General features: G+C 28.6%; 1 protein-coding gene across 1 annotated transcript; it reads right to left on the bottom strand.

Annotated features, from left to right (window-relative positions):
- Positions 1–325: 325 nt before the first annotated feature.
- Positions 326–17,330, bottom strand: ints9 (integrator complex subunit 9). Its single transcript, XM_051092209.1, has 17 exons — positions 17,238–17,330; positions 16,986–17,113; positions 16,173–16,233; positions 15,954–16,016; positions 15,715–15,854; positions 15,104–15,190; positions 13,785–13,905; positions 13,562–13,696; positions 11,957–12,068; positions 11,685–11,865; positions 9,826–9,886; positions 9,561–9,732; positions 8,784–8,908; positions 8,515–8,682; positions 6,865–6,963; positions 4,894–5,031; positions 326–762 (listed from the first exon to the last, which is right to left on the bottom strand). Exons 1-17 carry the CDS (start codon positions 17,244–17,246, stop codon positions 586–588), a joined length of 1,977 nt encoding a protein of 658 aa, XP_050948166.1. The 5' UTR covers positions 17,247–17,330; the 3' UTR covers positions 326–585.
- Between the last annotated feature and the right edge of the window lie 140 nt (positions 17,331–17,470).

Here is a 17,470-nt window from a genome sequence, read left to right as displayed (position 1 = left end):
TAACCAAAACAAACCACACATCTTCATTTTCAGCACATCATCTGTTGTTTTACCATGTGAACTCTTGAGATTTCTTTATAATAAATGCAATTTAACCCATATAATCTTCAAGCTATTGCAGAAGAGATGATATGAAGTAAGTGTGAAAGTAGAAGCCGCTAACACAGAGAGGTAAGCAGCTGCTTATATACTTGTGTTAACTGAAAGATTTGTTCTTTGTTTGGTTTGATATGTTATATATATATATGCATTGATAAACTCAACTCTTGATGTTTGCTCCATTAATTTTTTAAAATGAGCCAAAACAGGCTTTAGCAAATACTGAAACAAAAGTTTTATTCCAAAAGCTTATTTTACAATGATATAAAACACAAATAAAAGTCTCCATCCAGACGTCATCTAAACAATAATACCTTATGAAAATCCGTCTACCGCAACAGATGTAACACAGTGAGTTCATTAGTCACACACAGTAGTTCTGGATCCCGGTTTTCAGCTCGGGATGTGAAGATGCAATGTTATTACAGCCACTTTTCATTCGCGTCCAGTCATTGGTGGCCGCGGGTGAGGCGCTGGGGTCAGAGGTCATAGTTTCTGCAGGAAGTGCAGGACCAGGTCTCTGAGCGCCGTCCGCAGCGGCTCGTTGTTGTCACAGATGATGTGTGTCGCGTCTTCCTCCAGCTGGATGAGCACGTCCTCCGCCTGCAGGTGAAGAATGTGCCCGTCTGTCGTCTCCTCCACCTTCACCTCCCTGATGCCGTTCTACAAGCAGACACATTTAACACAATCATGCTGTAAATATCATCCCTTTAAAACATCTAGTCCATATCTACCTATTAATCTATCTATCTATCTATCTATCTATCTATCTATATAGATATATAGATATAATAAAATTCTATAAAAATATAAAAATGTAAAATATATAAACTAAAACAAAATTTAAAAAAATAATTCAAAATATGAATAAATTCTATATATACTTACATATATTTACATATACATATTATATATATATATATATATATATAATTTTTACCTTTTAGTGATTTTTTTGTTGTTTGTAATTTTTGTTTTCGTATTTTTTTACATATTTATTTCATGTCTATAAAATTTTCGTCAATTTGTATTTCAGTTTTAGTTTTAGATATTTTAGTACATCAAGAGAAATTAAAATGAGAAACTTCAAAAAAAAAAAAAAAAAAAAAACTGTTAAAATGTATTTCAAGTAACAGCAAAAAAGTTACTTTTAGTCAACTATAATTAACCTGGAATAAAATATGAATAAATAAAAATATTTATGTTTCAGAATATGTATATATTCTAAAAAAATGTCAAAAGCAATTAAAAAAATAATAAAACATAAATATTGTAATACAATAATAATAAAACAATAGTTCTGTGTAGTTGAAATAAAATAAGTTTAAATTAACACACACAACTAAGTAAAACTAATTAAAATAACAAAATCACATAAATTACTAAAATTAAAATGAAAACTGAAAATATAAAAATAAAAGCTAATTCAAAATATTAATTTCTATAACATATAAACATTATATATTATGTAAATATAATATAAATAATATATTATATATAATGTAAAAACAGTCAAAAGCGCATATAAACTTACTAAAATATAAATATAATAATAATAATAATAATTCAGTAATAATAATAATTAAATACACACGACAACTAAGTAAAACTGATCAAAATAACAAAAGCACATAACGTTACTAAAATTAAACTGAAAACTGAAAATATGAAAAAAGCCAATTCAAAATATTAATAATTGCTGTAATATATAAATGTTATATATTATGTAAATATAATAAAAATAATATATAATATTTTATGTAATATAAAATTACCTATACATAAATATAATATTAATAATAATAATAAAATAACACACACATGACAACTAAGTAAAACTAATTAAAATAACAAAAGCACATAAAGTTACTAAAATTAAAATAAAAACTGAAAATATAAAAATAAAAGATCATTCAAAATATTAATAATTACTATAATATATATATATATATATATATATATATATATATATAATATTATGTAAAAACAGTCAAAAGCACATAAAATTACCAAAACAAATATAATAATAATAATAATTAAATAATAATAATAATAATAATAATAAAATAACACGCATAACAGCTATGTAAAACTAATTAAAATAACAAAAGAAAAAAAAGTTACTAAAATTAAAAATGGAAACTGAAAATATAAAAATAAAAGAATTCAAAATATTAATAATTACTACAACATATAAATATAAAAATGTATAAATAATTTATTTTATTCATTTAAAAATAAAATAAGACTGCTTTGAACTTCGACAATTCTCATTAAGAAAATTCTCATTATCAAAACTGTTTGCAATTCTTGACTCAGGCTGTTGAATTACTACAGAGAGCTATAAGCGATGTTAATTACTCCAGCACAACACTCAATATGCGTCTCAAAGTTCATCTGGGGATTGATTAGTTTTAATTGGCTCATTCCCGGGTTTATTTGTTGAAGAGCACGAGTCTCATCTGAGCGTTGCTCTCAGGTTATCAGTTAATGCTGGAGATCTGGGACATTTTACGGCGGGATAACAGCTGCGGTCAAACCTACAGGCTCTCAGCGGGACGTTCAGCAGCATCAGTCAGAACACAGAGAGAATGAGATCATAACCACACACACACACACATACACAGTCCATTTTCACTCCCACTGCAGTATATTATGTTATTAGTGTAAATCAGAATTCATTTTTGTGTTTTGTTGAAATGTGATTGCTAGGGCGGTTGCCAGTATGTTTTTATGTGGTTGCTAGGGTGTTAAGGATGGTTGCCAGGACATTGCTTAAGTTCCACTGTTGGTAGGAGGTTGCTAGTGTGTTTGGTGTTGTTTTGGAATAACTGAACAAGCTGAAATAAAACAAGTACTAAAAACCAAACTATAAACTATTAAAACTGAAATAAAAATAAAGCAAAATGTGAATTTTTGATTTTTTTTTATATTATTGTTGAATTATTATTGAATTAAAACGATAAAAACAAATTACTAATTATACAAATTATAAAATTACTAAAAACCAAAATAAAATGAATATGAAAACAGAATATAAAAATAAAAGCTTGTTTAAAATTTGAATAAATATTACAATAGTATGTAACTAATACCAAAATAGTAATACTAAAATAATAATACAATCTAATTTATAAACAATTTATCTAGTTTTATAAATAAAGCAAAATTATGAACTATTATTATTGAATTAAAATGATAAAACAAATAAAATTATTAACCCAAAATAAAATGTATACAAATGATTAATACGAAATAAATGACATACAATTTATATAGTTTTTAAAATAAAGCAAAATGTAAATATTTTAAAGAATTATGAAATATTATTATTGAATTAAAATTATAATAAAATGCTAAAAAATGAATAAAATTACTAAAACCCAAAATAAAATTAATATGAAAACAGAGAATATAAAAATAAAAGATTATTTCAAATTAATCAAATATTTTTAAATAAATATTACAATATTATGCAACTAATACTAAAATAGTAATACTAAAATAATCATTTAAAAATAAAATAAAATATACAATTTATATACAGTTGTTACAGTTTCACCAATCTAGTATTTTACAAGGCATCAAAATATCAAAATGCTGAATAAATAAAAAATAAATATGGATAAATGTTTTATTGTAAACTGAATCTAACATGTTAAAAAATCATTTTTATTAATTAAAGTTGAATTCAAGTTAAATATTAGATATAAATATTACATATAAAAGATTAGATAGAAATACAGTATTAGCACTAAAACTAAAATAAAAAAATAACAGAAATATATATAAAAAAAACAAAAGCTAATAAATTGACAAGCACATTACTAAAATCAAAATAAACTAAACAAAATTAAACTAAAAATATTAAAAAAATAAATTCAAAATATGCATAAATACTATAATTGTATAATTGTAGTCCTTTTTAACTTAAAATGATAAAATAACGAGCTCACTTAATAAAATTAGTATTCATTTTGATGAAACTGTAGTGGACCAAAAAGTTTTAGGAATTATCTTCAGAAATGCACTAAAATCACCTTGATTGACACAAAAGAAGTTAATTAGTTCTGTAGATGATACTTGATCAAATGCAATGACATCCAAACATTTCTGTGTGACTTATGTATTCAAATAATTTCTCAGGCTACCGTACATCAGAAAACAGCAGGTTTCCTGCCAATAAGCAGGCAGCATCTTTAGCACTTCTGCATCATCAGCACTAAAGCTGCACTTTTCAGAGAAACACGGCGAGTTCATTAGCAGCTCACAAAGTCACCTTCAGCAGGATCACCTTCCTTTACAATCATTAGAGAAATTCATTTCGCTTCCAGATTAATTAGCGTCTAATCGATGTTCCGGACGCCTGCAGAAGTGCTGCCAGAATCTGCCATTTGGGATCCAAAGCAAATGAGGAGTTTGATGTTTCCTTGCATGCTAATGGAGCGCTGGATTTCTCTCACTTCACCCCGCATTAAGTTGGGGAACAATACGTTCGCCGCTGCCGGCGGGACATTCTAGCCGCGTCTCCTTAGGCGCAGATCTCTGTGTCAGTGGGTCGTCCGGGTTGAATTACCACCGTCAGGTGTGCGGTTTTCTTTCTACCGCCCCGGGACGTCACACAGACCGTATTTCACAGGTGAAAGCCACTACGGACGTTCTGCGCGTCATTCATCAAACGCTTGTCCCGGCTTGACTTTAACCTACAGGCACTTTGAACTCTGTTCAACTTTCTTCACACGTGAGCGTACGGAACGAGTCGACCGGTTAAGGCGCAGATCGAGTGTGTGGTACCTTGTACAGCATGGCCAGGAAAGGCTCCAGAGGAACCGCCCCGCTCAGCAGGGGTTTGGGGTTCAGAGTCTCCGGTGCTTCCTCCATCACCCTCTTCCTCTTCTTACTGGGCGGCACTGGAGCGGGTTTGGGCACCGGCTACAAAACACACACACACATAAATAAGAGCTAGAATAATAATTATTATAGGCCTGAGACACTTACAGATGTATGTAAATGCAAATCTAGTTATGCAGATGCCTGAAGATGCTTGCGTAAAGTGTTTTTTACTTTAAAGGGCCATATATTATACAAAATTACATTTATATTTATTCATTTAGCAGATCCTTTTATCCAAAGCAACTTTCAATTTGGTAATGCAACAAGCAATTCATTCTAAACAGGCAAATAAACAGGAAGTGCTTGTAATGCAAAGTTTCAGACATTGTTCAGATTAGTACAAGCTGGACAAAAACATTTTTTCCCCTTCGAGTCCACTTATTATGTTAGTGGTGAAGCTGCTGAATTGGCCTTGAGATAAATGAGCAGAAAGGAAGTGAAAAGACTTGCCTTTTGTTCGAATTAAGAAACTAGGCTGATAAATAAATTTGATAAATTACTTTTGTTAGTTACTAAAATTAATTTGTATGATTTTTTTACTTTAAATATATATTTTTTATATTATTATACTCACTATCATCATCAATTGTTATTTTATACATTTTGTTCTTTTTTTTTTTTTTCTTCTATCATCATGGTTGGGGGAAAAAGCCTTGCTTTTGAAAAAAACTACTTTTTGTATTAAATATATGCAGATATATGTGTAATTTAATTATTTTTGTTAATTATTTGAAATAATTCTTATTGTTTATATTTATTATTATTATTATTATTATTATCAATTATTATTATAGTTTTTGTTCTTGACATGAACCTGTCTTTATTTTCTTGTCTTTTGTTTAGAAAAAAACATTTATTTTTGTTTAGATTATGAAACTATGACACGAAATTGTATTTTAATTATTGTGTGAATTAATTGTTCATTTTAATTAATTTTTAGAATAATTAAAAAAAAACATATTTACTATTATTAGCTTAAAAATGGATTATTTTTGAATATACAGAATAAATACAACTGACTAATAATTTTACGTTGTTAAAGTTGGTTAAGTCATTTTAAATTATTATTATTTGACTAATATTATAGTAGCTTTTTATTTTTTTCTGTGGTTTTTGATTTACTTTTCCTCAGAAATGTGCATATTGTGAGAGATATTAATCATCAAACAAAACACTGACAATATTGCCATTACATTTTTTGCTTCAACCATTGTCTTCAAGGTTGTGATTTAATAAGGAGTGATTTGTTTTTTTGTTTCCAAACAAACAAATAAATAAATTTGTTTCAAATGGAGATCACGATTCTCCTACGATTCTGAACTAAGCAAAATAACGTAATAAAAAAAAATGTACCTAGAGGCTGTGACAAAATATTAACTGCCTCACTGTATTTAAGATTGTTTAATTTTAATTAAAAAAAAAATGGTTTGAATGAATGATTAAATAACTCACTCATAAATACTTCACTTGTTTCATTACTGAATGAATCAGCATTTCTGAATGAATCTCTTGAATGAATGATTCAGTGACAAATTTTAACACTCACTTGTCGCCACCTAGTGGCAAAACAACAACAGAGACAAATCATTGTCATTCAGAAAAAAGATTGCATGGGTGTTTGAATCGAGAATGCAATCTTTTAACGATTAATCGTGCAGCTCTACTGAAAAGCAGTTTAGCATTTTTAATGTTAGAATGCCTGGATGAATAAACTGCAGTTTACAGGCCATGCATGATGCAACTGGTTATTAAGTGAGCTAAATATGCTTTAGAAAGTGTTCAAAAAAATGAATGCATGACACGAGTCAAGGCAGGGGCAGCGTTTATCAGCCTGCTGCACTGAGCACATGCTGTGTTCACACACTCACTGACCTGCAGAACGTGCTTGTTGTCCTTGGACTGCAGAACCGCAGACACTGTAGCGACAGAGACGCCCGCTTTAATCTCTGACGGCACCAGAGATTTGGCAAGCTGCACGTTTACCAGGAGAAAAAGAGACTGACCAACTTGCTTGACCAACTAGCAGCATCATAGACATTAACAGATTTTTTTTCACTGATATTATTTTTAAGCACACAAATAATCAATATACATAAATGATCAATAAATATTGTTCATGCTTTCTGACTAGTGTTGTTATAATAAACTAAAACTATTAAAAATGTATTTTTGTTAAATGAAACAAAACTTAAAATAGAAATATTAAATGAAAATCTTAAACTAAACAAAAAAAGAGAAATGTTGCTATGGCATCTAACTGAAATAGGTTTATTTGAATGCTAAAACTACTGCATTGAAATAAAACTGAAATAAAAACAAATAAACTTATGTAGAAATGGAAAAAACTAATATATTGACAAAATCACTACTAAAAATTAAACTAAAATTAAAATGGACTGAAAATACAAAAAAAGCTAATTCACAATAATATAGCCATATATTACGTATATTAATTCTAAAATAGCACTGTTTTTGACATAATGAACAGGAAAAAATATATAAAATATTAATATTAGATGAAAAATTCAAACTAAATAGAAAAATAGAAATCAGAAAGTTAAAATACTAAAATTACTGACTAAACTAATGAAAAGTATTTAGAAATATTAATATATTTATCAATTTATATTGAACTATAAAAAATTAGAAAGGAACATTATTAAAATTTTACAAAATTAAATTGTAATGAGAAATATAAAATTAAAAAAAACTAATCGAAAATTACTAACTGACTTAAACTGTCTAAAATTAAATAAACTATTTAGAAATATTAAAAAATAATAATAATAATAAAAATGACAAAGGGACATTTCTAAAAATTAAAATTACATTAAAAACCACTAAAATAACACTGTTTTTGACAAAATGTCTGTGTAAAAATCTAAAAAAATATAAATATTTATATAACTAATATATATAAACTAAAACTGAAATAAATACATGAAAGGTATTTCTAAATCTAAAAAACAAACTAAGAAAAATTTAACTGAATAAACTTAAATAAACTTAAAATAAAAGCTAATTCAATATGTGACCAAAATATGTGACTCTGGGCCACAAAATCAGTCATAAATGGGTCAATTTTCAGAAATTGATCATATGAAAGCTGAATGAATAAGCTTTCCGTTGATGTATTGATGCATGTTAGGACAGGACAATATCTGGCCGAGATACAACTATTTGAAAATCTGGAATCTAAAGGTGCAAAAAAAAATCTAAATATTGAGAAAATCACCTTTAAAATGTGTCCAAATGAAGTTCTCAGCAATGCATATTACTATGAAGTTTTGATAGTAAATTTACTTAATATCCAGTGATCTTCACTTAACATCCTAATGATTTTTGGCATAAAACACAAATCGATCATTTTGACCCATACAATGTATTTTTGGCTATTGCTACTAAGACTGGTTTTGTGGTCCAGGGTCACACATACGAATATCAGATATTAATACATGGTACAAAAAACATTTGTGTGTGGTTCAAAATGAATCTTGGAGAGATATTCCAATTTATTCAGACCTCAGGCAGCAGCTGGATGCGCTCATAGCGGCGTCTGAAGGGAAGCCCCAGGACAGAGCAGCGGCGGTAGGCCATGGGCGGAGGCTGCAGCTCCAGCATCAGATCTGAGCGGTGAGGCTGAGCCGGAGGAGGCTGCGTGTACGGCTCGGGACACACCACATGAAGAGGCTGGCGGGACAACAGGGGAAAACACGTCACGAGCCCATCATATTTTAACGGACACACTCAGGACGTTTGACTTTCCAGTGTTCAGGAGGAACAGACCGTACCTGGATGTCCTTCAAGAGTTTGGACACCTGGTGGAAGTTGAGCCGTGTGTCTATGGGACAGTAAACGCACTTCATCGCCAGCGGCTGGTACGGAGCCAGAGCGTCCAGGTAAGAGAAGTCCGGCTCTGAGAGACACACATCATTTAGAGTCAGAGGTCAAAGCGTTTCACACTGGAGATTAAACTACATCCCATTCAGGGTCTGAAAACGTTACAAGTCAATTTTCCAGTACATTTCTCCATCCCAGTTTCCATGGCAACCGCTCTAGATATTCTAATGGTTTTCCACTGGAGGTTTTGCATCATTAGAAAATCATTATGAAAAATACTTGTTTGTAGAAAAGAAGAAATACTGTGTCTGTCTGTGTCTTATTTTTTCTTGATTTTAGGGTAAAATGTGATCACAAATGGCTTTTGTGGGTGCATTTATTTGATTAAAAATACAGTAAAAACGCTAATATTTTTACCATTTCATAAAACTGCTTGATATGTGAATATACTTTAAAACGTAATTTATTTCTGTGATCAAAAACTGAATTTTCAGCATCATCACTCCAGTCTTCAGTGTCACACGATCCTTTAGAAATCATTCTAATATGCTGATTTGCTGCTCAAGAAACATTTCTGATCATTTTCTATGTTGAAAACATTTTTCAAACAAGGATTCTTTGATGAAAAGAACAACGTTTGTTTGAAACGGAAATCTTTTGAAGCATCAATTTCGATTAGTTTAATGCATCCTTTCTGAATAAAAGCATGAATTTGTGCTGTATCTCACCAGTGAAGATGATGGTATTCAGGCTGGATTTGCCCCAGAGCTCCATGAAGTGCACCACATCCCCGAAGCGCAGAGACGGGTGACCCGTGAACACGACACACGGCTGCCGGAACTCACTGCTGAAATCTCCATGAATACTGGGGTAATGTTTCAGTTTATTCGTCTGGATCAGCTGGAAAAACCAAGCACATGACAGACAGTGAACATGAAGCCTTTGCGTGTCAATACCGGTGTGTATTTTGATGATTTTACAATTTTTTTCTACCTCTGCATGTGGAAAAGGCGGCTCGGGGAGATAGACCTTAGATTGCTTGTTCTGACACAACCTGATAAAAACACACACAAAGCAAGAGAGCAAAACAGCCAGAGAATGAGCTATTATTGAGCACTTCTATGGAAATATCACAGCAATAATGAACAATTACCATGGTAACCATAGTAGCTGCCAGCATATTATCAAACCAATGTACTTTATTGGCGCTTTCGGTGACTATTATGGAATTATTATTTTTTTTTTTTTTAAGAAATCTGGAGTGGTATACATAAAATTAATATTTAATTAATAATAATTAAATTTCAGATGTCATTAATAAGACAATATGACTCAAAATGCCAATAAACTGCAATGAATAACCAATGAAATGAAAAAATAAAAATTACATATGATTTTATTAATTTTATTCTCTTAATTTAATATTTAATTATACTGTATTACACTATATTACAAATGTCTTTAATAATATAAAACCCACAATATACAGCTGATGAACTAGAGAAAAAAAATCTAAATATAATTTTATTTTATTAATTTTAATATTCAATTATTATTTATATTTTAATTTAATATATTACAGATATTTTTTATTAAAAATTCAATGCCGAGCTGATTAACAGAAATAAAATATAATTGTACTTATTTTATTCATTTTATAATTCAATTATTTTAATGTATTCATTTTAATAATCAATAATTGATTATATTATTTAATATATAATTTTACAGATGTTTTTGATAAAACAAATCCCACAATATCTAGCTGATTAACAAGAAAAAAAAATAAATAATATAATATAATAATATAATATAATATAATAAAATAAAATAAAATATATAATTCCAAGTTAAGTAATTATTTAATCATTATATTATATTATATTATTATAAATCAGTAAGACAAATCCAACAATATCTAGCTGATAAGAATATAATATAATATAAAAATTATATAAAATATAATTATTAAATATAATTTCATTTTAAATAAATTACTTTTAAATAAAATTGTAAATTATTATTATATTAATTATATTATATTATTATTATATTATATATTATAGATGTCTTAAAAACCCACAATATCTAGCTGATAAAAATATAATATAATATAAAAAATATATAAATACAGTATAAAAAATATAAACATTAAGTTAATTACTTTTTAAATTATATATTTTATTTTATCACAGATGTCTTTAATAAGACAAAACCAACAATATCTAGCTGATGACCAAGAAAAAATATAATTTTTATGTATTACTTAATAATCAATTATTAATTATAATATGATTTACTGCTATTTCATATTAAAGGTATTTTTTACAAAAACAAACCCCACAATATCTAGCCGATTAACAAGAAAAAAAATAAATATTAAATATAGTTAAATTATTAATATATTATATTATATTATATTATATATATTAATATATTATATTATATAAAAAATAAAAACATAAAATATAAATAAAAAATATAATTAATATATTTTTTTAATTATTATATTATATTATATTATATTATATTATATTATATTATATTATATTATATTATATTATATTATATATGTCCTTAATAAGACAAACAATATATAGCTCATTAAAAGTAAAAATATGAATAATAAATACAATTTATTTTTAATAATATAATATAATATAATATAATTAATATAATATGTGACCAAACCTCCACAGTTTTACTAAAATAATAACTGTAGCAACAACAACATTTTGTTAGAAACTACGATTTTATGACAAAACTCTACTTTTTGTCACGGGAGAGGCCATTGTATCTCTCATTTAACCACATTACTGGAAGTGACTGCATCCACCAGTTTGCGATTGTACCATTCTGCAAAGATCTGTGAGAACTCCAGCGAGCTGTTGGCCACGGGGGAGATGAAGTAGAACGGGGTGGTTCCCAGATTCGCTGAGTCCATGAACTGATATAGACACTCCAGCAGGTCATAGATGACCCCGGACGAATAACACGGGACCAGCACGTTTCCACCGGCACGGATCGTCATGGCTGAAGAGAAAGAAAACGCCCAGACAGACAAACTCTGAGTCAGACGCACTCTTACGTAACACAGCGGATCAGGCAGGTGTGTGAAACTCACCCAGGTTGCTGCAGAATTCTCCCAGCATGCCGTCCGGGTTGGCGGTGGGAATCTGGGTCAGGCCTGTCAAGATGAGGACGTCGCTGTTCTTCAGAGAGCTCTGCTCCATGGGCTGCACGACACAACAGACGTCTCAAAATACTTGAAATAGAAACTTGCTTCAGAATAACCCACGAATAACCCTTGAAAAACTGATGGTTTATACCAAAGATGAAAACCCTAATGAGCTGTCAGACTGTCCAGCATATTGGCTATACAGGCAGCATCTTAAGAGAAATTCACGCATCTCACAATAGTTATCAACAAAGTGTGTGTGTGTGTGTGTGTGTGTGTGTGTGTGTTTAAGTTTTTAATCTAATATTTATATATATTTTTATAAGCTAAAATTTCTAGCTTTATTTCAGTTAACAAAAAGATTGTTATTATAATTAATAATTATAAGAGACTAAAGATACAACTGATATCAATAAAGTGTGATGTTATCATGTTAGAAAACACAGTACTAAACCAGCGTTATTTTTTTATTATTTATAAAAATATTTATTATTTTTTACTATTATATACTATTATTATGGTATTTATTAATATTTTGAATTAGCTTTTTTTTTTTTTGTATTTTCTGTTGCTATTTTGTTTTGTGCTTTGAACATGTTTAATTTATTTTACTTAATTTTATTTTCTTAGCTATATATATATATATATATATATATATATATATATATTTTTTTTTTTTTTTTTTTATATTTCCAGTTTTCATTTTAGGTTTTAGTAATTTTATGTGCTTTTGTCATTTTATTTGTTTTCTTTCTTTTTTTTTTAATTTAGTTTTAATTTATTATTATTAATTTTATTTCAGTTTTAGTTTTATTCATTTTAGTACTTAAACTTATTTCATTTACATTTCTAAAAAAGCACACGACCAGTGTTATTTATACTATTTATTATTTATATATTATTATTGTGTTATTAATATTTTGAATTTGCTTTTATTTTTATATTTTCATTTTTCATTTAAATTCTTTAGTTTCATTTTTAGTAATTAATTAAATGTCTTTGTAATTGTTTTTGGTTGTTTTCAGGTTTTGGTTTTTTTTTTTAATTATTTCTATATAGCTTTATTTATTTTTATTTTACTTTTAGTAATTTTAGTACTTTTTAATTTCAGCTTGTTTCATTTCAATTAGTTGCCCATGCATTTAATTTTTTCATCTAATATTTAGATTTTTTTCCCAGCTTTTTTTAGTTAAAAAAAAATATTTCTAATGGTTTTCATTTTAGTTAACAATAACAACACTGGACTTTACCTACGATTGATTTCAGTCCATTTTAAATTAAAAACTTATAAAAAAAATGACATTTTCTAATATTACTATTATTTTTATTTTATTTTTAATGAATATTTTAATAATATTTTATTATTTATACATTTTATGATACTTAATAAATTAATAATCAACATTTCTCTTGACTTGGATGATATTTTCATGCATTATGGGACTGCGTTGTCTCTCAAGGATACATGTGATGCTGCTGTAGTCTGTCTTGAAATGCTGTGTCGGCAGTCACGGCGCGTTTCTGCTGTGATTTGTGTGCGTGTGGCGTCACCTGAGGGTGTGTGGTGAGCAGAGACGATCCAGACACATAAGACACTTTCTCATAATGCGACTGAATGATCCAGTTTGAGCTGCCTAGAGAATATCCTGAACTCAATGGCGTGACCTGCACCGCTCCAAACAACTCCTGACAGACAGAGACAGAGATTAGACTGAGCGTTTACACAGATTTATGCCTTTATTTTTAGACAGGAGTGTCAAAATGAGGAGCTCACCACTTTTTGAGAGTATCCCACCAGCTGGACTTTACTGAGGGCAGAATTGACTTCCTGCATGCTGTAACACTTCCTCCAGCTCCAGACGTCCACCGCATCCTTCAGAGGCGCTGGGAGCAACCTGAAACACAAATTCAAACCGATGAAAATCAGTGATGCTTCCAGTGACTATTATGAAAAAATATTTAAATGATTAAATGATTAATTATATAATATTAATTTAGTATTATATATTACAGATGTCTTTAATAATACAAAGCCACAAAATTAAGCCAATGAACTAAATAAAATAAATGACATATTTTTTTTAAACATTAAATAATTTTGAAAATTATAATTTTATATAAAATTATAATAATTACAATTATAATCAATGAATATCAGTGATTCTTCCAGTGACTACTATGAAAAAATAATTTTAATTATTAAATGATTAATTATATATTATTATATTACAGATGTATTTAATAATAAAATAAAAATAAAATTACATACACTTTTTTTTAAATAATAATTCTAAAAATTATAGTTTTATGTAAAATTATCATTTTATATACAATTATCATTTTATTTTATTATTTGTCGTTAAATATTCAATTATTATATTATTTTATATTATATTACTAATATCTTTAATAAAAAAAGTTCACAATATCTATCCAATAAACTTGAAAAATTAAATAAATGAAATATAATTTTATACATTTTATTCTGTTAATTTAACATTGAATTATTAATTATATTATTACATTACAGATGTCTTTAAAAAGACAAACCCCACAATACTTAGTAGGTGAGCTACAAGAATAATACAATATTACTTTATTAGTTTTATTTCAATTCAACACTGGATTGTTAATTATATTATTATATTATATTACTGTATGTTATATTATAGATGTCTTTAATTAGACAAAATCCACAATATCTAGCAGACAAACTAAAAGAAAATTAAATACAATTTTATTAATTTTATTTTGTTAATTGAACATTGAATTATTAATTATATTACTGTATAGTATATTACAGATGTATTTAATAAGGCAAAACCCAATATATAAAATATGAACTACAAAAAAAAACATTAAGTGAATGTATTTAGTTAATTTAACACTTAATCATTATTTAGATTATTATATTAAAGAAGGCTTTAAAACGACAAAATCCACTATGTCAGATGAACTACAAAAAAAAATACATTAATTAAATCTTTTTTTAATTTTATTTTTTATTATTACATTATATTATATTATATAAAAATAAAGTGAACTGTTGTCTAAGTTGGTGTTTTTTGGCCAGAATGAGCTGCAGTTTAGTACCTCTGTATTTCTTTGTTCTTCCAGCAGGTGGCAGCATGAGCCTTTGGGACTCTCTCCATGAATGTCACCAATTCCTCCATCAGCAGCCTGAACCAAACACAAAACATCAACCCAATTGGTGAGTGGCTTTAGTACAAGATGAACTGAACTGTACATTACATCAAACAAGGACTTAAATGTCAGCTAATGTCAGATCCCTCAAGTTACATTCAGTACTGTTCAAAAGTTTGGGGTCGATACAACAGTTTAATGTTTTTAAAGTCTCTTCTGCTCAGGCTGCATTTATTTGATCAATACTGTAAAAATCTGAAATATTATTACAATTTAAAAAAAAATGTTTTCTGTTTGAATATCTTTTCAAATGCAATTTATTCCTGTGACGCAAAGCTGAATTTTCAGCATCGTTACTCCAGTCTTCAGTGTCACATGATTCTTCAGTAATCACTCTAATATGCTGATTTGCTGCTCAAGAAACTTTTTTTTTTATCAGTGTTTGATCTTAAACATCTTTACTGTCACTTTTAATCAATATTAATCATCTTTGCTGAATAAAAGAATTGATTACTTTAAAAACAGTAGTGTATATTGGTGACAGGGTTAGAGAAGCACACCTGCCGATCTGTAGGGTGGGTTCAGTGGCGTATACGGTCCCGGTGAACCCTGTGTGTTCGGTGATATACGGCAACGCCATCATGCAGTGATAGTTTGATATCAGGATCACGTCTATCGTAGAGAGATCCAGCAGCTCTTTCTGGAAAAGTCAAATCGTTTCTTTAACAAAAACACTTTTTGATGCACAGACGAGACAGAAATGAAGGACAATTTATTTGTGGGAAGAGCAAATATTTACTTCAGGGAGGCAAAATTCAGGCTGTGAGTCCACAAATACACGTCCTGAGCATTCCTTTAACTCCTACAACACACATAACATATTTAAATTATATATATAACATATTTTTTATACGTTTTACAACACATATAACATGTTTACAATGGAAATATATTTTAATTCATTCATATTTTTTTTAAATGAGCACTGAGATTATTCCAGTGTCAAACAAGCACTTACCTTTTCCAGGTTTATGGCTCCATCTTTGGAAACCCACCCTGGGAGTTTGGATAATCTTGGACTGTAAATAAGCAGGAAAAGTTATTTTTATCAGCATTTAACAGAAAAAAAGTAATCACCTTAGCTTTAAATAACAGATATGTAATTGTTTTAGTCCACAGGATGTGATTCTCCATTGCTTAGTCGCTTAAACACTACTAGATTTTTACATAATATAAGGTAGAGGATCAATAACATAAGATATAATGTATGTTTTATTATATTATGTATATAGATACATAAGATATATGAATCTAAAACATTTAAAGTCATCATGTCATATAAAATAATAATATGATGATCTGGATGGCTATGCTATTTTCATTTTTTAAGTTTTAATTTGTAATAATTGTTAGGTAAAAAAAAAAACCTAATCTTAATAGCATTTAAAATGTAGTAAAAAATAATAATATTTTCCACACTGAATATTTAATAATTTTTATTTAAATTTACTAATATAGCAATTTAAAGTAATAAATAATAACTTGACTGTATTAAACATAAAACACAGGTCCTGAAATACACATCCAGTAAGTGGGAATAAAAAATCTAAATAAAGTACAAAATAATAACCTAAAGAATACATACAGAATACAGATACTACAGTTATAGAGCATATGCAAAATCAATATTTTATATTTAGATCAATAAATATGAACACATACACGTGCTTGAATCTAAGTGGCACTTCATATCATCACATTACAGTGTCTATATAGATTCTGGTTGATCCGGGTTATAATAATAGCATTGATGTATTGTGATAACACTGACCTGTGCACCAGAGGCAGAGGCAGGAAATACAGGGCTGCTGTTGTGTCCAGCCCACAGTCCAGCATGATAGTGGTGGATTTAAACTTGAGCACATTACAGGGCAGAGTGGGATGACCTGACAGACAGTACTGAACACACACATATATACATACATCATTTACTGCAGCAGATTCAATATTACTGTCACTGTAGCTGATTTAACTTAAAACAACCGTTAACATATTTATGCGCTAACTAAAATTATATACGCACCAGTTTCATGTCTGATCTTCTGAAGTGGTTCCCTAGCTTTGTTGTTTTCTGTGATACTACAACTCGGGAAACATTCAGCACTGATGTCTTTTCTTCTACTGTGTGTCTGTCCGTGTCATTCAGCTCATGACAGACGTGCATTTGACCCCTAGCGGTCGGGCGTGGCACTGCATTACAACTGTACGTAATACAGTGGATTTAATCAAATGTTGATTTTCTAAAATATATTATTT

The sequence above is a fragment of the Labeo rohita genome, chromosome 20, assembly GCF_022985175.1.
Source record: "Labeo rohita strain BAU-BD-2019 chromosome 20, IGBB_LRoh.1.0, whole genome shotgun sequence".
Classification (NCBI taxonomy): Eukaryota; Metazoa; Chordata; class Actinopteri; order Cypriniformes; family Cyprinidae; genus Labeo; species Labeo rohita.
The sequence above is the reverse complement of the archived record's forward strand: the minus strand, read 5'-3'. Positions and strand labels throughout refer to the sequence as shown.

Excerpts from the sequence above, each read along its gene's own strand:
- ints9 (XM_051092209.1), bottom strand. Across the intron at positions 16,234-16,985 it reads CCTCTGCCTCTGGTGCACAG|TCCAAGATTATCCAAACTCC; the intron begins GTCAGTGTTATC and ends GCTTATTTACAG. Across the intron at positions 8,909-9,560 it reads GAATACCATCATCTTCACTG|AGCCGGACTTCTCTTACCTG; the intron begins GTGAGATACAGC and ends TGTGTCTCTCAG.